Here is a 23,795-nt window from a genome sequence, read left to right on the forward strand (position 1 = left end):
CAATTCCAAGATCCCTGAGAAGCTGTGGACGTTTCTGGATCAAAGTCTGATACCTTTCTCATGCACGTTGGCTTCTGCTGAACGCTGTGCCTCGTTTTTCAACTGCTCCACATTGGCATGTGATGAGTGATGCTTCCTGGTCCATGTGAAAGCATCGTAGCTGATGGTTTTATGTATTCTAAATCATTCAAAAATGCTTTTGAAAGCATTAATGCTGACTTATTAGTCCTTCAGTTGAAAATACTTGCTTTGGGCAGGCCAAGGGTGCTTTCATTAAGACACCAAGTAATACTGAAGTGGTTGGTATTGGTAGTCGTGATGGCCTTGAATCGTTAGCTAAGTTTCTTAAGAAGGATGTAAATGTACATACATATATATATATTCTTACTTCACATTTTCTTAACAGGGTTTCTGTTAGTTAAACGATGACAGAAACCAAAATACATGCTCCCTAAAAACCTAAACCTAGTTTAGTTCAGAACCTAAACTAGAAAACAGATGAGTTTTGTAGCCCAAACATTAATTCTAACCCTGAATTGCAGTTATTTCTGATGCTTGGGTTAGGGTTAGCTGTCTTTCCTCTCCCACAGATTATTTAGTAGCTGCATCTGTGCCATACGGATGAAACTGAGAAGTGACATCCTGGTGCTGTTTGCAGGAAGGAGGTGTGCATGGCTCTGAGAGCAGAGCTGCTGCTTTGTCTGAAACGTCCCGATCCCCTCTAACCATCACCGAGAGCATAACGGATAGCTTCACCCTCTAAACCTGAAGCAAAATGTATAGCAGAGCAAAATAGTGAACTGAAAGCTGGAGAGCCCAGGGTTAGGTGAGGAGCACTGCTGTTTGCTTCCAGAGCTTGTAATCAGCAGCTCCTTACGTTACAGCTCAAACTGTTCCAGAACAAACGTTGGCGTGCATCTTAAAAGCCATGGCAGGGTTGGACGGAAGAGCTGGACACACAGAAAGGGAAAAATGAAGTAGTTTTTGCCAAATGAGCCGTTAGATCCTGTTTTTCTTCAAGTATGGAAACTTGCTATCAAATCTAGGCATGTCTGATTGCTTGTTAGGTCTGCTTTAGCAAATGGCTTGGGGCTGCTCTTGTCCTCTGATGACTGCTGGGCCTCACTGTTAGTAGCATGCATTGCAGGAACTGCATCAGCTCATAGGTAGGCGCTGAAGGAACGCTGAAGGTGAAAGGTGTCTTCCACAGTTGTTGCTTGGATAACGGATCCAGGCTCTGGCTCTGGGAAGGCGAAAGCATCCTGCTGGCTGTGGAATGGCAGAGGTTTGCTGTGCTGGACAATAAAACTGAACAAAGAGCAGCGCTAAGCTGATACGTTCTTGAGCGACGCACTTCTTGTGTTTCACTGAAGAACAGCTCAAGGTGTGAAATCAACTCTGACACCCCGATTCGTGCCCTTACAACACCAACATACGTTCCTGTTCTGTGTTTTTTCTGCTGGGAAATCTCAACAGATATGTGGTTGTAATATTATAACTCATATAAAAATAAACTAGCTGCTTCCTCGAGATGTTTTCCAGAGCAGGTTACCATTGGAGCAGCTGCTCCAAACAGTATTTCAATTGCAAGCATTGGAATTTAAAATTTCAAGATTAGTCTCTGAAATGAGCTGTATTAACCTGCTGGAGGGGGAGGGAGCTCAGCACATTGCTAACTGCGCCTGTTAAACGTCATGCTGACATTTTTTGCTCTCATTCCAAGCATTTTAGAATCACAGCGTCTCGGTGGTTGGCAAAGACTTCTAAGATCCCCAGGTCCCACCGTCCCCCCCCCACCTGCCCACGGCCCTCAGTGCCACATCCCCACGGTGCTGGGACGCCTCCATGGACGCTGAGTCCCCCAGCTCCCCATGCAGCTGTGCCAGTGCCTGACTGCTCTTTCAGCAAAGACGTTCTTCTAGGATCCAGCAGGGATCCCCTGGTGCAACTGGAGGCCGTTCCCTCTCGTCCCATTGCTGTTAGCTGGGAGCAGAGGCCGACCCCCAGCTCTCTACAACGTCCCTTTGCAAAGGTATATGGAGTGAGGAGGACTTGGTTTTGTTCCCAGTCGCTCTTTTGTTTGTGCAAATGCTTCATTTAAGTTTCCTAAACTGTGTTATGGGATCAAAACCTCTACTGTGTAGAGTCCGACCTCTCCTGTTAATCTCTGCCGAGGGCTCGCCGCCTCGTGCGTGCTGAGCGAGCCGTCCTTTTTGGTGGCATGGATCGAGGCTGGGGGCCCGAGGCCTCCATGGACGGTCTCAGCCATCTGGGCAGCATCCAGCGCTCCTTCCCAGGGTCCAAATCCTCATGCTGAAAAGCCGCAGTGTCTGCTTTGCAGGTCAGATTTGTACTTTGGAATGTGCAGAGCCTCTGCTGAGGAGCAAAAGCTGCCTGTCACTGTGCAAACTGCTGTTGTAGGGGCTCCAGCCCACCTTGGAAGGACCCAGAGCCTTTACTTCAGGGCACTAAACCTCCTTTATCAGTCCCATCCCATTCTTTTGAGGCACAAATGCGGCTTTGAGGGCCTAAGTAATGGCTTGTTTTGACTTTGGCTCTCGAAGCCTAAGTGGCTGTGGGAGTGCAGTGTGCAGACACTAGTGGTGTAACCCAGCAGGTAGCTGAGCACCAGGCAAGGTCTCCCCCGAGCCTCCTCCAGGCTAAACAATCTCAGTTCCCTCAGCTGCTTCTTGTAAGGCCTGCGCTCCAGAGCCCTCACCTGCTTTGTTGCCCTTCTCTGGACGCGCTGCAGGGTCTCCACGTCTTTCCTGTAGTGAGGGGCCCAAAACTGAGCGCAGCACTCGAGGTGTGGCCTCAGCGGAGCTTCACCCCGTTGGCCTCGGCCCAGCGATCAGCCTGTCCGCATCCCTCTGAAGGGCCTTCCTACCCCCGAGCAGATCGCCACCTCCTGCCAACTTGGTGTCACCTGCAAACTTACTGAGAGTGCACTCAGTCCCCTCATGGAATCGGAGTATCATAGCATCGCTCGGGCTGGAAAAGATCTGTAAGATCACCCAGTGCAACAGCAACCTGACCGTGCTACCCTAACTCTAACAACCCTCCACTACATCGTGTCCCCGAGCACCACATCCAAATGGTTTTTAAACACGTGGTGGTGATGGTGACTCAACCACCTTCCTGTGCAGCTCATTCCAGTGCTTAACCACCCTTTCTGCAAAGAAGTTTTCCTGATATCCAACCTAAACTCGTCCTGGTGCAGCTTGAGATTATTTCCCCTCGTCCTGTCACCAGTGAGAAGAGACCAACCCCACGCTCGCTGTAAGCACCTGTCAGGCATTGGAAGAGAGCAATAAGGGCCCCCCCCGAGTCCTTTTCCCCTGACTAAACAGCCCCAGTTCCTCCAGTCTCTCCTCACAGGCCATATTCTCCAAGCCCTTCCCCAGCCTTGCTGCCCTTCTTTGGACCTGCTCCAGCACCTCCATGTCCTTCCTGAACTGAGCTGCCCAAAACTGAACACAGTGCTTGAGGTGAGGCCTCACCGGCGCTGAGTCCAGGGGCACGATGACTTCCCCAGTCCTGCTCACCACAGCATTCCCGATCCCAGCCAGGCTGCCATTGGCCTTCCTGGCCACCTGGGCACTCTGCTGGCTCATATTCAGCCATCTGCACACCAAGGTCCCTTTCCGTCAGGCAGCTCTCCAGCCATTCTTCCCCCAGCCTGTAGGGTTGGCTGGGGTTGCTGTGGGCAAAATGCAGGACTTGACCCTACGGAAACTCGTACAGTTAACTTTGGCCCATCGATCCAGTCTATCCAGGTCTCTCTGTAGCACCTCAGGCAGATCAACGCTCCCTCCCAACTTGGTGTCGTCTGCAAACTTATGGAGGGTGCGCTCAATCCCCGCAGAAGGTCGTTAGTAAAGGTGTTAATTAGAAGCGGCCCCAGTACTGAGCCCTGGGGGACACCACTCATGACAGGCCACCAATTGGATTTTACTCCATTGACCGCAGCTCTTTGGGCCCGGCTGCCTTGCCAGCGTTTCACCCAGCAGAGCGTGCGCCCATCCAAACCGTGGGCAGCCAGCTTCTCCATGAGGATGCTGTGGGGGAGTGGCAAAGGCTTTACTGAAGTCCAGGCAGACCACATCAACAGCCTCACCTTCACCCACTCAGCGGGTCACCTTGTCATAGAGTGAAATCAGGTTTGTCACACAGGATCGACGGTACATAAACCCCCACCTCACTACAGCCTCCCTGCAGGGAGTTATAGGGAGTGGTGAGGCCTCCCCTGAGCCTCCTCCAAAAGCCTGCGGTTGAGGGCAAGGAGGCCGTATGTCAAATAGCAGAGCCAAAGTCAAAATGGGAAATGCAGGCTTCCTTAGGGATGGCAGGATGCTGTAGATTATGGACACCAAACTGTGGAACTGTGGAATAGGAAGAAGTGAAAGCAGAAATTTTGGACTGGAACCCAGAATGCCAAACAGCCTGTATTCAACTGAGAGCAGCTCTGATGTCTAGCCCTGCTTAGGACTGCCCAGTCTGGGAAAGCCTTTTGAATTGTATGGACATGAAAGACGTCACTTTGCAATGGGAGAGTTAGCAGAACACACTGGATCCGGGAAGAGACCAGCAGGCTAATTCTTTAGACAACTGGACCAAGTAAATATAGGGCGGATGTCACGTTTACGAGCAGTGGCAGCAGACCTGAGGCACTGCTGGAATGCAGGAGGAAAGCCTGGGTCCCAGCCCACCCACAGCCGGCAACAGCCGTGGGGCTGCCCGCGTGTCCCAAACACAGCAGCATCCCCACGATGACAGAAAGACCCCCAGAATGGGCTGCAGCTGCCAGCCTGGCCTCCGCCACGTTGTGCGTTGGAAACGTTGCGCCTGCTGGAGTCGGGGCCAGAACCCAGCTCAGCCTGAACCGGGCTGGGGGCAGGAAGGAGTGGGTTGGGTGCTGGGGAGAAGAGATGCCCGTGGTTGCAGCCCCTAAAGCTGCCCACCTCGGGAAAGGCAGAGAAGAACCAAACTGACAGTGGCATGATGGAACTGTCACTTGTATTGATGGATTGTGGTGACTTTACATAGCAGTTGGAGCTGGCACACGGCTGCTTCTGCAGCATCAGTGGGGCCGGCGGTTGATGCTCTGGGCCCGACGTGGAACCCGGGAGCGGCTTCGGCCCCGGGCTGGCCCTGGCCGCCTGGACCGGCTCCTGCGGCGTCTTTGGGGCTGGCTGTTGGTCTCTGCAGCCTGATGTTTGAGAGGGGAGCGGCTCCGAGTCCTGGCCCGCAGTGTCTGCCTGGACTGTGTTCTTTCAGCCACCGTGGAAACCCTCGAGGACCGCGGTGCTCCCTGTCTTGAGTTTGTGTGGGTGCAGCTCTCAGCCCTTGAGGCTGGTGCCTGCCTGCTCCCACGGCGTGTTCGGGGCTGGCTTGGAGAATCTGGGGCCCGGCGCTGCAACGGAGAGCGGCTCCTTGTCCGGGCCCGCTGTCCCTGTCTGCGCCTCGAGGACGCTGATGTCTCCTGGCTGGCAGCGTTTGGAGTGCGGCTCCCAACAGTCGGGGCAGCATTACGGCTGCTCCCACGGTGTCGTCGCGGCTCGTCATCTTCATCCCGCTGTGCACGCGGGCGCATTCTCCTCCGGTCTGACCTGCGCTGGCTGGACAGGCCGCTGCTCTCAGGCCCGGGGGAAGAGTTAGCTGGCCCCGATGGTGCCTGGCTGGTGGTGCTGCAGCCAGGAAGGCCTGAGTCGGTGCTGGAGGCTGTAAGGAGAGGCAGGAAAGTGAGCAGGATGGAATTGCAGCCACGGGGTGGAACTGACTCCCATTGGTGCTGGGCTAGAGGGATTTGAGCCAGGCGGCCCTCAGCAGCCGCTGCCAGGCCTCGCCTGGCCCCAGCCCAGCCACACGCGGCCGTTTGCCTCTTACCGGTGCCCTCTCCAGCACAGGCGTTGCACTCCCAGCTGGTTGTGCTGTCACTCAAGTTGGAGCAGCACCGGTGAGTGCCTTGTGCGGCACAGGAGCTGCAGAGGAGCAGCTGCCAGGGCCTGGGGAAACAAACGGGTTGTGGCCGTGAGGACAAAGTGACCCGAGCCAGGGAGCGCCGGCACAGCTCTGGTGCCCAGTGTGTGCTCTCCCAGCCTGTGGTGAGGCTGCGATCCCACGCCGAGCCCCAGAGGGCTGCTGAGGGAACTCACCCCTCTTCCTCTGCCTGCTCTCTGCCATGTGGGCAAAGGCAGACACTGGCATCGCAGCTCCCGTGCCTCTCCAGTAGTGATGCGTAGGCATCGTTGTCTTCCCATGTTGGTCTTCTGCCAAGGCAAGGAGGGAATGGAATGAGCACTGAGTGCCCCAGGACTAAAACTAATCCATGGCATCCCTCCCCTTCCTCCCGACGCCCAGTTCCAGCTTCCCAGTGATGCTGAGGCCCATGTGAATGGCTGCAAAGGGCCAGGCCAGCTGGGGCAGTCCCTTGCCAAGGACAGCTCGTGTGCCCTCACATCTCAAGAGCCGGCTGAAAGACACCAACCTGACTGGGATTCGGATCCCCATAAAGCGCATCTCCACAACAAACTTGTATTTGTCTCTGCAGTGGGGGCATCGGAATTGATAACAACCGGCGCTCATGGCCTGTTCCTGCAGCAGAAACAGAACAGGGTGAGTGTGAGCCAGGCCTGGTGCTGCTGAGCACCTGCCGTGCTCATGGGGTGAGGAGAGGGCTCCTACCTGGATGCAAGCCCGGTGGAACCAGGCGTTTTGGCAGGCTGGGCACACCATGGTGCTGTAGGACATGCTGTCCCCCACGGGGTCCATGCAGATGATGCAGGTCGTGTCCTGCGCCGGTGCTGCCTCCACTGGCTGCTGTGGGCAATGCTCCATGCAGAAGGACCTGGGGGAAGATGGGAGGGATGGGCAAGGTGAGAAGTGCTGTGAGGAGGGCAGAGGAACAGGAAGGAGCCCCAGGCCTTGGCTCTGGCTCTGCCAGGCTGCTGGGAGGCGTCACGGCGCGCTCCTCGCTTCTTTGGCTGGTGCTGAAGCAGGGCTTGGAGGCTCGCAGGCGATGCCTGGCAGCCCTTACCTGTACTCTCCAAAGTACTGGGTGACGCATTCACCCTTGGAAGCGCAGGGGAGATGGAAGCTGCGGTCGCAGCCCATCTCTGCACAGGTGATGGTGGCCCCCCTCTTGCCACAGACGAAGCAGAGCTGTAAAGAGCAGAGCATTTCTCATCAGCTGCAGGCTCAGGGCCTACGCAGCGGGCCCTGCAGCTCTGTGCAGGGCACGGGATGGGGGCAGGGCTGGCTGGCACTCTGCAGAGCTGCCTGCTGAACAGGGCTGGTCTGCAAGAGCAGGGATTTCTCTTGGGGCTGGCTGGAAGGGCTGGGATTGCTTTCCCTGGACCAGGCTAAGCTCTCCACGCCTCTCCGGGCGCCAAGCTCCCTGTTCCAGTCCAGTGCTCACCGTCTGCTCTGCCTGTCTCAATTTGACTATCAGGTCTTTAATCCAAAAAGTTAGGCCAGTGTGGTCTTCCACATCTTCATAAAGACCATTGATAAATATCTGTACAAGAGGAAAGAGCAGGCTCTTGTTAGGGCAGAAAGGAGGGAATCACTGGTTGGAGGAAGGTGTCAGGAGGCACGTGGGAACTCACCACACAAAACTTATGGAAATAGAATCCACGGTGCTCTTCCATTTCCCCAAGGATGCTCGAGTCCTGATCCACTCGGCCGCAGAGCACGCATGCTGGAGAGGAGAGAGGAACAGCAGTGAGCGGCCTGCGCAGCCAGGTGCCCTGGGGGCTGTCCCAGGGGCTGCTGTGTGCCGGCCGTGCCAGCTGAGGGGCAGGGCTGGTGGCTGTGGAGAGCAAGGGGCAATGCAGGCCCAGTGCGGCCAGCAGGCGGCCACAGCCCAACCGCGGCTCCCCTGGCCAAGGAGCCGAGGGGCCCTGCGTGCCCCGCCTCCCCTCTCTGCCGCTGGCAGACCCCCAGCACCCCTCTGCCCTGCGTGCAGGGATTCATTGCTCTCACCTGGCTCCCTCGAGCCGGCGGCCTCCTGCGTCTCCGCAGTTGACTGAAACCACTTGCAGAGTCTCTGTCCCATCAGTGCTGGGCTTCGTCCTCCGCGTGACAACCTAGGGGAGAAGCGGGACGAGGCTGAGTTCTCAGCTCCGGCCCCGAGCGCTGGGGAACCCTCCTCCCTGGGCAGCCTCAGGCAGCCCCTTCCTCCCTGCTCACCTCACCAGGTCGCACTGAGCTCCGCCTGGGCCCCGCAGCCTTGGCTCTGTTCCGCACCCCGCGTGTCACAATGGCCGTTCCGTGCCACCCTCTGTGACACCATCACACCTCACAGGGGCCGAGGGCACCCAGGCAGCAGGATGGAAGCTCTTGCAGCCAGCGCAGCGTGAGGGGCCCGGTGCCATCAGTATCCCAGTCAAGTGTTTATGTGCTTCCCTGACTTTTTGTTGCTTGCTGCTCATTACCTCTCGCTACAATAAATGACTTGATTCACAGAATCACAGCATCTCGGTGGTTGGCAAAGACCTCTAAGATCCCCAGGTCCCACCGTCCCCCCCCCACCTGCCCACGGCCCTCAGTGCCACATCCCCACGGTGCTGGGACGCCTCCATGGACGCTGACTCCCCCAGCTCCCCATGCAGCTGTGCCAGTGCCTGACTGCTCTTTGAGCAAGGACGTTCTTCCTAGGATCCAGCAGGGATCCCCTGGTGCAACTGGAGGCCGTTCCCTCTCGTCCCAACGCTGCTACCTGGGAGCAGAGGCCGACCCCCAGCTCTCTACAACCTCCTTTCAGGGAGCTGTAGAGAACAATGAGGACTCCCCTGAGCCTCTTCCAGATTATTTTTGTTTTTAGTTAATAAGAGTTTGCACAGTTTAGGGCAGATGTTGCAGGCAGTGCTTTGTTTGCCATCCTCACCTATTAAAGCCTGCTTTCTCACAAATGTGTTTTGAGTCCTGGCAAGATGGAAACCAGATGTTGTTTGTTCATCTGTTCCTGAAAGAACTGCCATGCTGCGATTTCTTCAGGGAGTGTCTGATTAGAGCAATCCGAGTTGCTTTACTTCAAGGTCACACAGCAAGCAGCTTCACTTCTGTCTTTGCAGCTAATGTTAAGTTCAGGTTTTAGAAGCTGTTGCTCCATCCTGTAATTCCACAACGTTACTTCTGCCCATAAGAGCACAAGGGTTGGGTTTTCTCACAGCCTCCCACTTCAGAGCACAAAGAAGGGAAAATGCCACGGCAGCCCAGAAGGGAACAATTCATGATATTTTCCTATTGCATTTTCCACAGATAAAACTCGTTTATGTGAAGTTTAGCAGTAATACACATCTCCCTTTTACCAAATTGTCCTTGAGATAAGGCCAGGATTTTTTTTCCAAACCTTTGAACTGCTTCAACAAGTCAGGATTCCTTAACTCCTGTTAGTTCAAACTCCTCCAGTATTCTATCAGAAGTGATTAAAGTGATTGAAGTCCAGATAAAGTCCAGAAGTGATTGAAGTCCATCTTACACTCAAATTATATTCGTAGAGATCAGTTGGTGAGAACAGCAGAGAGCAATTAACAGCTGACAGTGCTGCACTGCGGGGTGCTGTGATGATGGCATCTCAGCAGGACAGCTCTGCTTGCCCTTCCAGTGGGCTGAGCGCCAGACGCAGGATCTCACAGCCAGGCTTCCTCACAGCCCCCCAGCAGCCCCTGCCCGGCCTCCGTCCCCGTGCTGCACTGCAGGAGGAGGGAGCAAAGCAACTTTGGCTGGAGGGAGATGTTGAATTACTGCACCCGTTATTCCTGCACAGCTGTTTCTGGGAAAGTTCTCTTCAAAAGCAAGAGCCCAGCCAAGAGCACGTTCAGCATGCAGAGCAGGGCTCCCTGCCCAGGCACGCCAGGGCACGGCACGGCCTTTTTGGGTTAAGACCAGAGGACTGGATGCTTCCCAATTTTCCGAGGGCCTACCTCCCACTGCAGTACTGCTGCTCTCCATTCCGGCCCTTGGAGCCAGGCCCGTTCTGGATGCCACTGCAGGAAGGCCACTTGTGCATCAGTGCTGCAGGAGGCAGCAAGTGCCTGGTGCTGCACAGCCCGAGCGCTACCCTCAGACCACAGAGGAGGAAAGCTTTGTCAGGAAGGACCTTTTCTAAAGCTCCGTCTCTGCTCCACGTCTTGTAAGATTTGGGCAGGGCTGACTTGTTGGTGCAAAAGAAACTCTGGGGCGCATCCAGCCCTACCCAGACAGTGCCTGAGGGAATGGAAGGTGAAGGGAACCGGGACCAGTCAGCGTTCCATCGCAGTGCCCATAGCCATGCCCTCACTCCTGCTCTCCTGCCACCACTCTGCCCCTGGCAGAGGCACTGAGAAGCCATGTTGGTGTTCTACGGCCCCACAGTCCTCATATGCTTCCCACATCCTGAAGACGAAAGGATAGGAAGGCATAGTGCTAGTTTAGTTACACAGCAGATAAAAACAGGAATTTATCGACTTCACCATTGCTTTATCACCTCAGTACTGAGCTCTAACCTAACAGCACGCCTAACCGTGTTCTTTCTGCCCTCAATGCAACCTGTCTTGGTAGGAGCCCCTCTTCCCTTGCTGCAGGAATTGATGCCATCACAATTCACTCAGCTGCAATATGAAGCCTGTTAACTGCAAAATCTAGGAACACAAAGCAGTAATTTCCTTCACGACCACTAAAAACGTGACACGCGTTTCCCTTTTTGTAAGGAAGCACACACTACATAAAAACAAAGTGACTGAATGCTGGGATTGATGTTTTTGAGTTTACCAGCTATGTACTTAATTTCTCACTTCCCCATAAACACTATATAAGGTCATTGTTGGTATAAAGAAGGGTTAGTTCCTTCTTCAAAGGCACCCCATAGCTGCACCACAAACCAAGGGGTTTCTTTTAGTAGCAATTAAACAGTTCTGGTTTTAGGGTCTAAGGTTCAGCTGCTAACAGCAGCCCACTACACTGAAAGAACACAGCAACAGTAACTCCTGCAATCATTCGTGCCATATCCTAGCAATTAGCTGCTCATTCAGTTCCACTGCAGCACAGACCTGGGTGCTACAGCTCAGGTTGTGCAGAGCTTTGAACCTCTTTTGCTCAGTACAACGTTCCCTTCAGCCACCTGGTTCTTCTCTAAGTTCCAGCAGCTTTGGGTGGAGCATCTTAGCAGTGCCACCTCCAGCACATTCATGAAACTGAAAAAAGGAGTGAACTCAGCTGATGAGCCCAGGCCTTTTACAAACGCCTTGCTCAGTAGGGAACTGCCGACTACAAGTTATTTCTGCCATTATTTTTTAAAAAGTCACAGTAAACAATTTACTAATTTCAACACAAAAGGCTCAAGCAAGGAAGTGGTACAGCTACAAAAGAAACAACAAATATTGTCACAAGACTTGCATAGGAACTCAGTGACCCCAAACGTCCCAGGACGTTCAGCATCATAAACCAGCATAAATGCAGCTGTAGTCACAGTAAATGGGAAACACACAGTAAGGTTTCCATTCCATTCACAGCAGCTTCATGAAGGGCGATGCTCATAAACAGAACCATTCCTAAGTTCATCCTTCCAGTGGTTTTGCACAGCAAAACAGTACATGGCAGTGTTATTTTTGTCCTCACATCACAATTTCCTTGTTTTCATTTGGACAGCACTTAGGTAGAATAACTGCAACAAAGAATCGTGTTTTACTTGTGCATTGGAGAGCAACTTTTGAGTTATCACTTTGGAGAATTGCTGATTTAGATCAGATTTACTCTGGCAGTGATTACGATGACTGAAGTACGGGCAGAGATCACTGTCACATGGCTAACTGGAGTCCTGATCTTCTGCTTCTGGCTCAGGAGGGTACAATTCATCCAAGATCAGCTCTGCAACAACAACAAACGACAAGAAGCACATTTCAGAGAGGTGTTTTTTTGTACTTGATAAAATTAATAGCTGGGATCTGATTTACTGTAAAACCTGCTGCCTGTAGTATGCTACAGCAAGTGCCAAAAGCAAGTGCTCAGCTATCTCGGACAATGACACTGTGCTACAGGGTGTACAGTGGGCACCAGGAGGCCTTGAGGTGCAGGGAGAAGAGGCAAAAGCACCAGATCAGCTCTGCAGGAAACAGACACAGCATGTGTGCAAAGCAAAGGGAAAGCTCTGATGTTACACGAGCTAGAGGAGCTTTTGGAATAGTGGAGGACATGGACGGATAGAAGAAGGAAGATGAAGGAAGGTGTTAGGGATGCAGGGAAAAGAAGAACTGTTAGGGGAAAGTGTAATGTTAGTGGGAGACTTGGAATACTGTTAAACATGGCAACACACAGCAAAGATTACTGTTCTGCAAGGAGCTGGGGCATAGGATTTTATTTGATCAGACAGTAGGGACATATTTCTATGGAGAGAAGAGAGAACTAGTGCTTCTGTGTAATGAAGTCTGAGAAACACTATGACTGTGGAGTACCCTCTTAGGTCAAACCAACAAAACATCCACGGTTGGTAGACAGTGGTTATTAGGACTGCTAACCACTAGTCATTAGGAACAGGCTGCTCAGGGACCTGGGGGGTCACCGTCCCTGGAAGCATTCAAGCACTGTGGGGATGTGACACTGAGGGACGTGGGCAGCAGTGCTGGTAGGAGGATGGCTGGACTTAATCATCCCAAAGGTCTTTTCCAACCTCAGTGACTCCACAGTTAACTGAGAACGGGACAGAAGTGGTATTTTATTTATATGCTAGGGAGGGAAAAAGCCCAAACCACAGCACAACACAACGTGGCTCCATTTACCTTCGCAGGCGCTCAGCTTTTTGGTTTTTCTGAGGATGGCTCTAATGCCTGGCATGGCTTGGTCATACTGATGGAGCACTTCCAAACAGTGCTCATGAAACAGTTTGTCTTTCTGACACAGGCTGTGTAAGAGTAGGACAGCGTCCCTTAAGAACTGAATGACTTGCTCCTTATGTGCACACAAGCTGCTCTCAAATCTTCTAATCTTTGTCCACTGTCTGTGTAACATTATTATTAGTGCCTTAACCACCTGCCAGAGGAAAAAAAGAGACTGAGTACCCAAACTGAAATCACAGCAGCAGAAAACGCATTGCATTATGAACTGCATTAGTTGCTCTTCAGATATCAGATGCTGGAAAGCAAAATCAAACTTTCCAGAAGGCAGGCTTTGAAGTACAGCAGCTAAAAAAGGACAAGAGGCTACTCCTACATTTTCAGCAGAAGAAATTCAGTATCTACAGTGACGTACCTCCAGATTACACTGGCAGTGTGCAGCAGGGGGTAAAACTGTTGGGCTGGAGAACCGCACGCACCGGGTCAGGAGCCTGACTGCCTGTTCCAAAGACATGCAGATGCGTTACAGTGAGTAGCAGGCTTCTGCAGAGCTAGCAAACTGCTGAGCTGCAAATCAAGGCAAGTCAGAACGACATTTTGTTACTGGCTTCTAACAGTCTGTAACTAACAACCGATCTTTTTTACTCCACCAAAACTAGTTAGTGTAATCTTTGCTGTAAAACTTAACTGCCTGACTTAACTTCACTAAATGCAGTGAATAAGTATCTTCAGTTTCTATCATTCATGTGTAGTAACTCAAAGTAAATTACAGGATCAAAATGGTACACAGGTCTTGCTCTCTACCAACCTAAAAGCAAAGCAACATTTGCAGTCTTGAATTCACTTGCAGCCATCCTAGGAGTCTTTTTCAGTGACTTCACTCTGACTGCTATGACTGGTGTTATCTTGAAGAACAGTTACTGATTCAATTTCCAACAGTGATTCATAGAAACCAATGTAATTCCACACCAAAAGCTCACACTTTCAGCTTCTGTTACAGCTGAAGAACTTTTTTGGATGCTTCAGGCACTGCCCTGCTCCTCCCACCCCTTCAACAAGGCAAACTGTGGGACCTGGCAGTGTTACCTCTTGCTCCAGCTGCAGCCAATGCACGTCAGAGGCCGATTTGTCCGGTCTTGATGTGATGTACATGTACAGTGCAAGAAGAAGGCAGCTATCTGGAAGAGAGTCAACTCAGTTCTTTTCACAGCTAGTCAATAGCAGGCGATATTTTTGTTAGCTTTCAACCCCCCAGAACTCCTTTTTCCCTCAGCAGTTTTTAATACAACAGGTATTTGTGTGGAAAGTAAAAATCCAAAGCGCTGAGTGTACACAGGTGACACCAGAGGTGCTCTTCAAACAGCAATGAAACTCAGCATAAGCACAAGCTTGCAGGCAGTGCAGCAGCCTGGGCTGTGGGGGTTAAGACTACAGAACAAAGCCCGTTTGTATGACTTTTAGTTGGGCTGACTAATACTAAACTGCTAACAATTCTGTGTGAAGGAATTTTGTACCTGAATGGGAGCAAAGTTGAGCAACCAGCAGGTGGTGTTGTGCAAGTATGGACAGCAGCTTCACGGTCAGAAGAACTGTGTGCAGAGGGACAGCTGGGCACAGGACACGGAGCAGCACCTGGTGGCTCAGGAGGTGCTGAAAACTTGCAAAGAGAAATCCCAGTTACTAATGGGAAGTGACTGACGAGTCCAAAGTAATTCACTGCTCCGTAACTCACACCTTTTCCAGCCATTCCAAACACAAGCTCCACTTACACACCAGAAATAAAGTAAGCTGCAAAACATATGCTGTTACGTGTTGCAGGCAGCCTGCAGTTCATACGATGGCTCCATGCATCCATTAGCAAGCAAGGATCACACTTTCAGGAGTGGCATTTCATCCACAAGAATAAACAGACATTATATTTCACGTAATTATAAACAGAATATGAGAATTATAAATATTATAACACAGAGTAGAAATAGAATAAATAAGTAAACCAGGAAGCCTTGTGCTTTCATTCCTTATGCGTCTCCCAGCAATTCAAATAAAAAAAATGATCAACCACACGACTGAAGCAGCTTTCTCACTCCAAAATGAGAGCCATGCAAGGAGCCAAAAGCATCTGCTTCACGTAAATGCATGATAAGCAGATCTTACTATCAGCTGGGGCAATTATCACATTCATTAGCAGCCAAGGCAGTGGTCAGATCCTCCACTGCATCCCAAAGGTGAGCCAAGAAACGTGACATTCTCCCACAGGTGTCACACCTTCTACTGCCACCTGCACAAATTATTTTCAACAGTGAAAACTGCTACACAACAAAGAGCCTGAAATCACTGATGAACTATTACTGACTTACTTGATTAGCAAGTCCACCGTTGAGTTTTCAGCCAGTTTTACCAGAACCTTCAGGCTGTGCTGCAGGATGCAATCCATCTGGGAGCCCGCGGTGGCAGAAAAAGCTAAAACCTGGAGCAGCTTCCTGAACAAAGAGTGTTGTGCTTGAACGTTACTGTCAGCATCCTGCGGAGCGTCAGGCAGCCCTCCTCGTGTCCTGTCCTCTTCTTTATTATCACACAGCGCAGTTCTGTCTGTCTTGGAAAGCTGTTCTTCTCCAACAGCAGAACTTTCTTCCACCTCGTTAGCCAGCAACACGTGGACAACGTCCCAGCTATAAAACGCCAAATAATAAAGAATGCCTAGCGACAGAACTGTTGCTTCTTCAAGAGACAACCTGAAGTCCTCCTTACTCGCCACCTTACTTGTGTTGGTTCTGGCAGAAACGACTGCATGGTTTCCACAAGAAGCATTTACTGACTTGTCTGCCGACTGCACCGCGCGGCAGTAAGCAGCGATGTGGTGTTCCACCAAGGGCAGGAGGTGCACAGCTCCTCGGATCTTGCAGCGTTTCAAATACAACACCTCGCTCCCGCTCCCTGCAGGGCTCCCTTCGCACGGCCCTTCGTCCATAGCGATCAAGTTCAGCCCTGTCACCGCGAGCTTCTGAGCTTCTTGCAGGGACACAAGAGGAGCAACTTCTTCCGGGGCTGCCCTGGTGCCAGGCGTCTGCGTGGGCTGCCTACCCAAACAGAGGGAGGAAAATACTTCGGTGCAAGAAAAAGTAGAGAACAGAGCTGAAGATGTGCTTATTTGTGTTCTGAATCAAAGAATAGGAAGGCCAGGGATGGCTGTTCTCAAACTGCAGCTACAGAGGCCAAATGCAGGTATGTTGCATGCATGAAATGGAAGGGCAGTGAGGCACGAGCCATGCTAACACCACAAAGCACTGGAACTACTACAGAGTGTCAGAAAAGCAAAGGTATTTCATGAGATAAAGTCTAGTTCTTTAAGGAGAGAAATGCAGGAGTTAAATTAAGTGCTTAATGCATTCATCTCCTGTAATAATAGTCAAGAAATATAGTGACAGTAAGCATTGTTGGTTACAGTCTTATTAAGCAGTAAAACAGGCTGAGCAGATAAGACTGCACCAAAAACCTTTATTAGAAGTTCTCCTAAACCAACAGGTGCAGGCAAATAGTTATAAGTTACCACGGTGTGCATCCTCCTATAAAATAGAGGGTATAACCCAGGTTTTGTGAGCAACTAATTCCTTTCCAGACTATCCCACTGAATTCAGCAATTGCTAGCCTACAAGCCTAAGGAAATGTTAAATGCAAAACAAAGGGCCCTCAACAAAAGAGCCATCAAACAATTAACAACAAAGATCTGATGAACGAACATGATATTTGAAACCATGTTCAGACAGTTGATTTTATATTCAACTTCATCTTTAAATACAGCACTGGTTTAGATTTTAGGATACATGTATATGTGTGTGTGTGTATATATAATAGATATTTTATATAGTTAAACATATCCGTAAAAAGATAAGGCAGCAGTTGCTTGTAGCCACTTCCAAGTCTTCCTAATTTCTGTGCCCTCCCCTAATACAGAACTAATCCAGTTTCCAATTTCGTGTCTCTCCTGCGTTCAGTACCTACAATCACCAAGGACAGGTGACCAAAGCTGCAGAATGATGCTCCAAGTTCTGCCTTCAATGCACTCAGCCAAAAGGCGCCGAACACAAGGCGCCAGGTGCCCCACACACAACACCTGTCTCACACAGCATCCCACTGTGCTGCCAACACATCAGATGCAATTTTACAGTCCTTACGTCTGCAGAAGGTCGGGCTGCAGCACAGCTCCTGGCAGAGCCTCAGCGCTGCTGCTGAGAAGATGGCAAAGTCCCAGCAGGGACCCAGAGACAAGGGGCTGCTTCAGCAGGGCGCTCAGCAAGGCGGAACCTGGAGAGATTGCCTTTGGAGTGGCTCTTCCATCCTCTGCAACAACAGCAACATATTTCAAAAGGTTTACCTCACCAACGGTGCTCTCAACCTCAAAGATCAGTTCTTCCATCATCAATGTCCTTTCTCTTACAAGACAGAATACGGGAAGAAAACAATATTTTAAATCCATCGGTTCTCAAAATCTTATAGATCACAATTTAAATGCGGATCAAGGCATTTTAAGGAGATTTTAACTACAGTCCCTTTATAAGCAAAACACCTCAATCGAGTGGTTATAACAACGCAGTCATCCTGGGGCCATGGCCTCCATGTTCCAGCCTGAATATTAAAAACACGTGAAGCAATTCTGAACTGGAAATAACGTGTTGAACACCTTAAGCACTGATGTGCTCCTTCCACTTTCAGAAACAAGAAATGTACATTTTTCCTGCTCTCTTCACAACAGACAGCACTGCTTGTTTACACAGCCAAGCCTGGAAGATGTCTCTCAATGTACATCTTGGTCCATACCCTTCTGAAAAGCAAAACCCAGGCAAACAATGTTCTGAAACAGAGGAACAATATCCCAGTGCTGCAGGGATATATGATAATAGAACCTGAAATGTTTCAGTGCAAAACCAAAGCTAAGAGCAACTAACTCCCCAGGCAGGAATCCGTGCAGTAGCACTGCACATACATGACAGCACTCACTAATGGCCTCTTAATCGCTCCTCAGAAATGCTCATCTATTTTTTCATGCTTATTATTTCTGTGTTGCCAGAAATATGTTACCTTGAATGCTCCGACGAGGTACAGAATTGCAAGAACCATTCCTTCCCATTGCTTCCTGCTTTATGGATGACAATTCAGGATGGGGCATCTTACTATCTAAAGCAAACAGTAATTATGTTTCAAATACAAGGAATAATTTCTTAGACATCTGCATCTGTCATCTGCACACCTTCAATTAGCCACAGCTATCGTGCAGTAAGAACACAGAGCACAGGCCAATATAAAATACTCAGCAGTGTCAAACACCACTGCGTTGAAAAAGCAACTATAGGAACCCTCCTAAGGCTGCTGATACAACACTGCCCAGCACTGCTTCTGGCTGAATACTGCAGCTGACAGAAACGCCTCAGAGGTTCCATCAGCCTGCAGTGAAGGTCACAGAATCATAGCCTGCTTTGGGTCGGAAGGGACCTTTAAGATCATGTAGTTCCAACCCTCTGCTCCAGGCAGGACAGCTCCTCATGTCTCCCATTATTTCCCTCTGCCAATGTGCCACTGTCTCAACGCAGCAGTTGGCTGCTATTAAAAAAAGAAGAAAAAAAAAAAAAGCAACACAATTTTTGTTCCATATGCCAGTAATACACAGAAAAACGCACACATGTGTTCCCTAGGTTTTACTCAATGACTTTAAAGTCACAGTTGTGTGAGAATTACTGCTCAACACATAAAGGAGGAAATGAGCGAAGCCCTGCAGCTGCTCGCTTTAACGTGGCTCAATATGCACCATTTAAAATGAAATACCAAAAAAATAGAACTGTTATCACAGCCCAAACCTCAGGACTATAAAAAACGCCCTAGCTGACTGGTAGACCTATTCAACAAATAAGCAAATTATTTCCTGTTCCTTCTTGAGTGAGGAACGTGGGTAACAGTTTGGACATTGCAGCTCATCTCATAATAAATGACTTTCTCATGAGAGCCAGCAAACACTTCACCCAGCTCCCCGGCATTTACCTCACTGCCAAGTGACCCTCCTGCAAACCTGAGGTGGAGCCATACGGAGCACAAGCAGTGTCTCACCAAAAGAACCACTCTTGTGCCTGTGCTGACCTTACTGCAACTGCTGGGTCACACAGGGCAAAAGTCTGCATCTAAGGCAGAATGTTCACAAGCAGCTAAAAATACTGCAGGTTGTGTACATAAGTTGTATGCAGGTTTACCTTCCTTGCTGGAAACCGTCTGTGCAAAACAATTTCCTGAAGAAGAAGAAGAGGGTCTGACAGCTGTTTCAGCATTGAAAGACTCTTTTGTAGGAAAAGACCTTTTTCCAGGCTGCAGAGGACACCCTTCTGATTTCATCTGGACTGTAAAATTCTTTTTAGGGCTACTAAAAAAACAAACAAACAAACAAAAAAGAACAACAAAACACCAACAAATACCCCTCCAGCTTTAATGAATCAATATCTTTTTTGGGAGCATTTTATTAAACAACACAGATCCATTTAATAGCTTTCTCAGCACTGATGTTTCAGTGGTACTTCACTCTACACCCCCTGCATTTCTGTCACAGAAAGATTTCTTCAGCTCAACAGAATGGTTTTGGTTGTATTTTCTCAAGGGAATGACCTAAGAGTTACACAGACAAAGGAAACCTGTGCACGAATTCAAGCGTGCATGAAAAGAACACAGATTATTTTCCAAATCCCACACATACCTTTGTGGCACAACCGTTTGAGCTGAGTGTTTGTGTCTTTCACAGTTCTGAAGCCGCGTTCTTAATTCATTCATTTCTGCATCTTTGAACTGCAACTCTGACTGCAGTGACAGTAACTGAAAGAATCAATGAGATCGTTTCACTGCTACAGAATAGGTAAGCTGTTCCAACTGCAAAGCAATGCAAATTTCTGTAAGATTTCAAGGTTGCTGGCTACTTACTGTGATCTCTGTACAAGTTCTCCATTTTTATGCTAATCCAATTAATACTATCTGAGAACCAAGTGCCCAGGGTCAGGCAAGAAGCAATGACTTGGCAAGACAGACCAAGTGCCACAAGAGCACGAGCACAGCCAGGCCATTAACAGCACAAAAGCAGCCACTGTCCTCTTCAGGGCTCTCACAAAGATGACTGCAACAGGAACAGCAATCTGATCAGAGTCACACAGCACCTTCTGTCTCATTTTCCATTCTACAATTGTTTGTAATGTACCATTCTATTTCCAGTTGTAATGTTCCGGGGACTGCTAAAGAAAGCAAGCAAGCAAAAACCTGCCATCTTCACTTCACTCTTATTTTGGCAGAAGAAATGCCCTGTCAGGTTCTTGTAAGGGTTTTCTTCTGCATAACAAAATAAAGGCACACTCAGAAGAGTCACACAGATATTCCTTCTTTGACTGAACAGACCGTGGCAGCACTGAAGTCACACTGTGAGCTTCTTTCTATGTGTGGTGCTGAGGCGACTGACAGAGCTACAAACCTTTTTGGAGAACTCTCTCTCTTTTTCACCAAGGGCCTGAGATTGTTGCTGTTCCAACAGCATGTACGACCTTCTCTGCTCATCCATAGTGTGCTCCATCCGCTGCATTGAGTCACGCAACATTTTGATTTCCCCATTTTTAGTAAGAATTTCATCCTGCATTTCTTTCAGCTGCAAAGAGATGAATTCCATTAAGCATACATTCAGTACATTCAGCCAAAAGTACCCATATTGCTCTCTACAAGGTCAAAGGCTGAGTGCTGCAGCTCAGTTGCTATATAGTTGCTATAACCCAGTGTAGAAATCCTGCACTGTGGCTTCTCTTTTTTTTTTTTCCTGATTAAATCAGGCTCTGTGACTTTCTCTAATAGAATTACAGCGTTTTGCTGCCTGTCAGAGATTGTGGGCTTTTCTGCACTGCTGTCACCCCTTTCTTTTAGGGAAATGGTTTCCAACCGAAGGAGGGGAGGTTTAGACTGGACATAAGGAAGAAATTATTACAATGAGGATCATGAGGCAATGGTACAGAATGCCCATAGAGCTGGTGATGCCCCATCCCTGCAGATTCCCAGCTCAGGCTGGGGGGCTCTGAGCACAGATAGAGCTGTGGGTGCCCCTGTGCACTGCGGTGCCTTTCCATAAAGCACAGTAACACCATCCCCTTAAATGCACTCTTTCAAATCATTAAGTGACAAAGAGCAGCCGCACAGGACAGAGGGTTTAACAGGAAAGACAAAAACTGACAGATCAGCATTTGCTTATCCGAAATGCCCGGGGCACAAACACCGCTCCCTTCGGACGCCCTGGAGCCATTTCCATTAGGACTCCTTTCATACACCGCACGCTCGGATTCCGAACCACCCGGATCAGAGGCAGGACCGGATCCCCGGCCCCGGGCTCCACAGAGTTGCGGGGCGGCGCTGACCTTCCGCCGGGCGTCCTCGTGCTGCGCCTGCAGCACCTGCAGCTGGAACGCCCCTCGCAGCTGAGCGCCGTCCGCACCGCCGCCCGCTGCGGAGAGAGAACGGGAGAGCTGTGGTCTCTCTATCGCGACAGTCGCGCCTCCGCCCCCCCCTCGCCCCACGCTGACCTCCGGGCTCCGCGGCGCCGCTCCACGCGCCGTGCGGGCGGCTCGCCGGGGCCGGGCCTCGTCCGCCGGCGTCCTGCGACAGCGCCTGCGAAGCGATCGTGTCGATCTCCTCCAGGTCGTCCGCCGTGAAGTCGTCGTTGTCCCCGAAGGGATCTTCTTCCGCCCCGACCTCCGCCGGCCCCTTGGGGCGTTTGCTGGGCGGGAAGCCGTTCCCCAGCGCGGCGGCCGGCGCGCTGCCCCGCGGCCAGCTCGCCCCGCACAGCGCGGGACCGCTCCGTTTCCGCGGCCCGAGCGGCGGCCGGGTGGCCATGCCGAGAGCCACTCGGCCCCGCGCCGCCCCGCGACCCCGTCGGCCGGAAGCCCGCGCGCCGAGCCGCGGCCAATCGGCGGCGGGGCCTACGGCAGCCCCCGAGGGTCAATCCCGGCGCCGGCGCAACACCGCCGGCCGCAAGCGCCCCCGCCATTGGTCGCCGCTACTCGCGCTGTGAGCGGCTCGCTGATTGGACGGGCGGGCGCGAGAGCGGCGGCCGACGGCGGTGGCGGCGCTGCTCTCCTCGGTGAGGGGAGGAGCGGTGACGTCACGCTGACGTCAGGTGACGTCATACAGCGCTGCGGCCCGCTGGGACGAGCTGCGGCGTGTTCTGTGTGCAAGCAGATTCTGTGTTTGGTAGGCCTACTTCATTTGTTCCTGCTGCTTCGTTTCTCAACTCACTGCTGCAGCAATCTTGCAGAAAAGTGCATTACAACGTGGAATGCACGCCTAGGTCGCCCTCCTGGTGGAGCCTCTGAGCCTGGATCTGGAGTCTTGGCCCCGGAGCAGCGCGTCTGAAAAGAGATGGATGGAGGTTTACAGACCACGTGCGTGTTTTGAGATGTACGAGCGACGAGAGCCCAGACGAGACAGCGGGGCGGAGCGGGGCCGGAGCCGGGAGATCCACGCTGCGGCGCGCCTCGTCCACTCCCGCCCTTCCCGCTCCGGCCAATCGGCGGCGAGGCCCTGCCTCTCCGCCAGCAAAACAAACACGGCCCGTCTCCTCGGCCGCCCAATGGCCGCGCGCGGCCGCCCGTAAGCCCCGCCCCGCACCCGCCGCGGCCAATGGGGATCGGGCTCGGCGGCCGCGGAGGGGCGCGGGGCGGGCCGCGTCGTTGTGACGCGCTGCTGCGCGACGTCGCCATTGGCCGGAGCGGCGGGCCGGGCGGAGCGGCGCGGCGGCGCTAGCGGCGGGCCGGGGCCGGAGCGGCGGCGAGCGGCGGCCGAGCGGCCATGAGAACCGAGACCTCCACGGCTGCGGCGTTCGTCACCCGCCTCCTGCGGGCCGCCGGCGGAATCGGCGAGGAGCAGCTGCGGTGCTTCCGGGAGTACCTGCAGGAGGCGCTGCGCGGTGAGCGGCGGCCCGGCCCGCTCCGCGTCGGCGGTGCTAACGCCGCTAACGCCGCTAACGCCGCTCTTTGTTCCCTCCCGCAGAGCACTACAAACACCACTGGTTCCCCACGGCGCCGACCAAGGGCTCCGGGTACCGGTGCATTAGGATCAACCATCAGATGGACCCGCTGATCGGCAAGGCGGCGGCGATGATCGGACTGAGCCACGAGAGACTTTTCCAGCTCTTGCCCAGCGAACTGACTCTTTGGGTCGACCCTTTCGAGGTGTCCTATCGGATAGGCGAGGACGGCTCCATCTGCGTCCTCTATGAAAGTCCACAGCCCGGGGCGAAGGCGAGCAAAGCCCTGGAGAGCAGGAGCAGCTGTAAGAAGTGGAGAACTGGCCGGTCCAGCCCGTCCGAGAGTTACAACATGATGACGGTTTCTAGTTAGAAGTTACTGTTCCTTGTACAGTTATGTATGTATCCCAGTTCTGTGATAAACTTAATTGTAACTGAGGTCTTGACTCTTTCTTTTCTTTTTTTATTGGTAGCGGCGGGAGCTTTGCACCCTGTATCATCCGAGTTGTAACCGTACTGCCAATCCTTGGGGCCAAGGGCTAACGTGTAAAGCAGCTCTTCAGTCTGCCCGTTACTCTGGAACATGTACTGTAAATGCACTGTACAGCCGGTTGGTTGTTTTACACATTTATATTTTCGAGGAAATTCCGGTATTTGTAATAAAAAGCGACGCTGTAGCACTTCATGGTGGATTTTAGTCAAGATTTACACTTTGTTTGGAAAAAAAATAAAAAACGACAGAAAAACAAACTCAATTTGAAAGCAATAACACAAAGGGGATTAAAGCAGAAGCAGCGAGCTGCACATCAATCTCCACTGACTTGTCTGCACAGACTTTTCTCAGGGTCATTCAAGTTTGGCTGCAGGGCACAAATCACAGAAGTATTTTTTACCTTTTTCAAAGCATGTGATTATTTGGGAGCTGGGTTTCATCACGCCCCGATGTTCTGACGGAAGGGGTTGGG

The 23,795-nt window shown here is 51.4% G+C and overlaps 3 protein-coding genes across 7 annotated transcripts; 1 reads left to right on the top strand and 2 right to left on the bottom strand.

The window, feature by feature from the left end:
* Positions 1-5,080: 5,080 nt before the first annotated feature.
* On the bottom strand, positions 5,081-8,517 carry LOC128078463 (PHD finger protein 7-like). 3 transcript variants are annotated; one of them, XM_052678709.1, is made up of 9 exons: positions 8,191-8,517; positions 7,984-8,087; positions 7,608-7,699; positions 7,418-7,516; positions 7,037-7,161; positions 6,488-6,847; positions 6,156-6,269; positions 5,887-6,005; positions 5,081-5,721 (listed from the first exon to the last, which is right to left on the bottom strand). In XM_052678709.1, the coding sequence occupies exons 2-9, from the start codon at positions 8,054-8,056 to the stop codon at positions 5,081-5,083; spliced, it is 1,623 nt and encodes a 540-aa protein (XP_052534669.1). In that variant the 5' UTR covers positions 8,057-8,087; positions 8,191-8,517. The 3 variants fall into 3 exon arrangements, with proteins under 3 accessions (XP_052534669.1, XP_052534670.1, XP_052534668.1); XM_052678710.1 differs by having other exon boundaries at positions 6,488-6,594; positions 6,685-6,847; positions 7,984-8,517; XM_052678708.1 differs by having other exon boundaries at positions 7,984-8,517.
* Positions 8,518-11,254: 2,737 nt separating this feature from the next.
* ATRIP (ATR interacting protein) lies at positions 11,255-21,710 on the bottom strand. Of its 3 annotated transcripts, none has more exons than XM_052678707.1 (13): positions 21,389-21,710; positions 21,224-21,309; positions 20,299-20,469; positions 19,540-19,655; positions 19,046-19,209; positions 17,886-17,981; positions 16,982-17,147; positions 15,167-15,886; positions 14,324-14,466; positions 13,896-13,987; positions 13,225-13,308; positions 12,756-13,005; positions 11,255-11,847 (listed from the first exon to the last, which is right to left on the bottom strand). In XM_052678707.1, the coding sequence occupies exons 1-13, from the start codon at positions 21,696-21,698 to the stop codon at positions 11,786-11,788; spliced, it is 2,460 nt and encodes an 819-aa protein (XP_052534667.1). In that variant the 5' UTR covers positions 21,699-21,710; the 3' UTR covers positions 11,255-11,785. The 3 variants fall into 3 exon arrangements, 2 of the variants coding, with proteins under 2 accessions (XP_052534667.1, XP_052534664.1); XM_052678704.1 differs by having other exon boundaries at positions 19,046-19,212; XR_008205661.1 differs by lacking the exon at positions 11,255-11,847 and having other exon boundaries at positions 12,882-13,005; positions 13,896-13,983; positions 19,046-19,212.
* Positions 21,711-22,597: 887 nt separating this feature from the next.
* Positions 22,598-23,580, top strand: LOC128078400 (protein BTG1-like). Its single transcript, XM_052678565.1, has 2 exons — positions 22,598-22,770; positions 22,854-23,580. The coding sequence occupies exons 1-2, from the start codon at positions 22,653-22,655 to the stop codon at positions 23,201-23,203; spliced, it is 468 nt and encodes a 155-aa protein (XP_052534525.1). The 5' UTR covers positions 22,598-22,652; the 3' UTR covers positions 23,204-23,580.
* Positions 23,581-23,795: the final 215 nt, after the last annotated feature.

The sequence above is a fragment of the Tympanuchus pallidicinctus genome, unplaced genomic scaffold (assembly GCF_026119805.1).
Source record: "Tympanuchus pallidicinctus isolate F22 unplaced genomic scaffold, pur_lepc_1.0 scaffold17, whole genome shotgun sequence".
NCBI classification, from domain to species: domain Eukaryota; kingdom Metazoa; phylum Chordata; class Aves; order Galliformes; family Phasianidae; genus Tympanuchus; species Tympanuchus pallidicinctus.

Excerpts from the sequence above, each read along its gene's own strand:
- LOC128078463 (XM_052678709.1), bottom strand. The coding sequence starts at position 8,056 with ATGGGACAGAGACTCTGCAAGTGGTTTCAGTCAACTGCGGAGACGCAG. Across the intron at positions 7,700-7,983 it reads CGCCGGCTCGAGGGAGCCAG|CATGCGTGCTCTGCGGCCGA; the intron begins GTGAGAGCAATG and ends TCTCCTCTCCAG. Across the intron at positions 5,722-5,886 it reads CTGTGCTGGAGAGGGCACCG|CCTCCAGCACCGACTCAGGC; the intron begins GTAAGAGGCAAA and ends CTCTCCTTACAG.
- ATRIP (XM_052678704.1), bottom strand. The coding sequence starts at position 21,698 with ATGGCCACCCGGCCGCCGCTCGGGCCGCGGAAACGGAGCGGTCCCGCG. Across the intron at positions 19,213-19,539 it reads CAAACGGTTGTGCCACAAAG|TAGCCCTAAAAAGAATTTTA; the intron begins GTATGTGTGGGA and ends TTGTTTTTTTAG. Across the intron at positions 14,467-15,166 it reads ACGGTGGACTTGCTAATCAA|TTTTCAGCACCTCCTGAGCC; the intron begins GTAAGTCAGTAA and ends TCTCTTTGCAAG.
- LOC128078400 (XM_052678565.1), top strand. The coding sequence starts at position 22,653 with ATGAGAACCGAGACCTCCACGGCTGCGGCGTTCGTCACCCGCCTCCTG. Across the intron at positions 22,771-22,853 it reads CCTGCAGGAGGCGCTGCGCG|AGCACTACAAACACCACTGG; the intron begins GTGAGCGGCGGC and ends TCCCTCCCGCAG.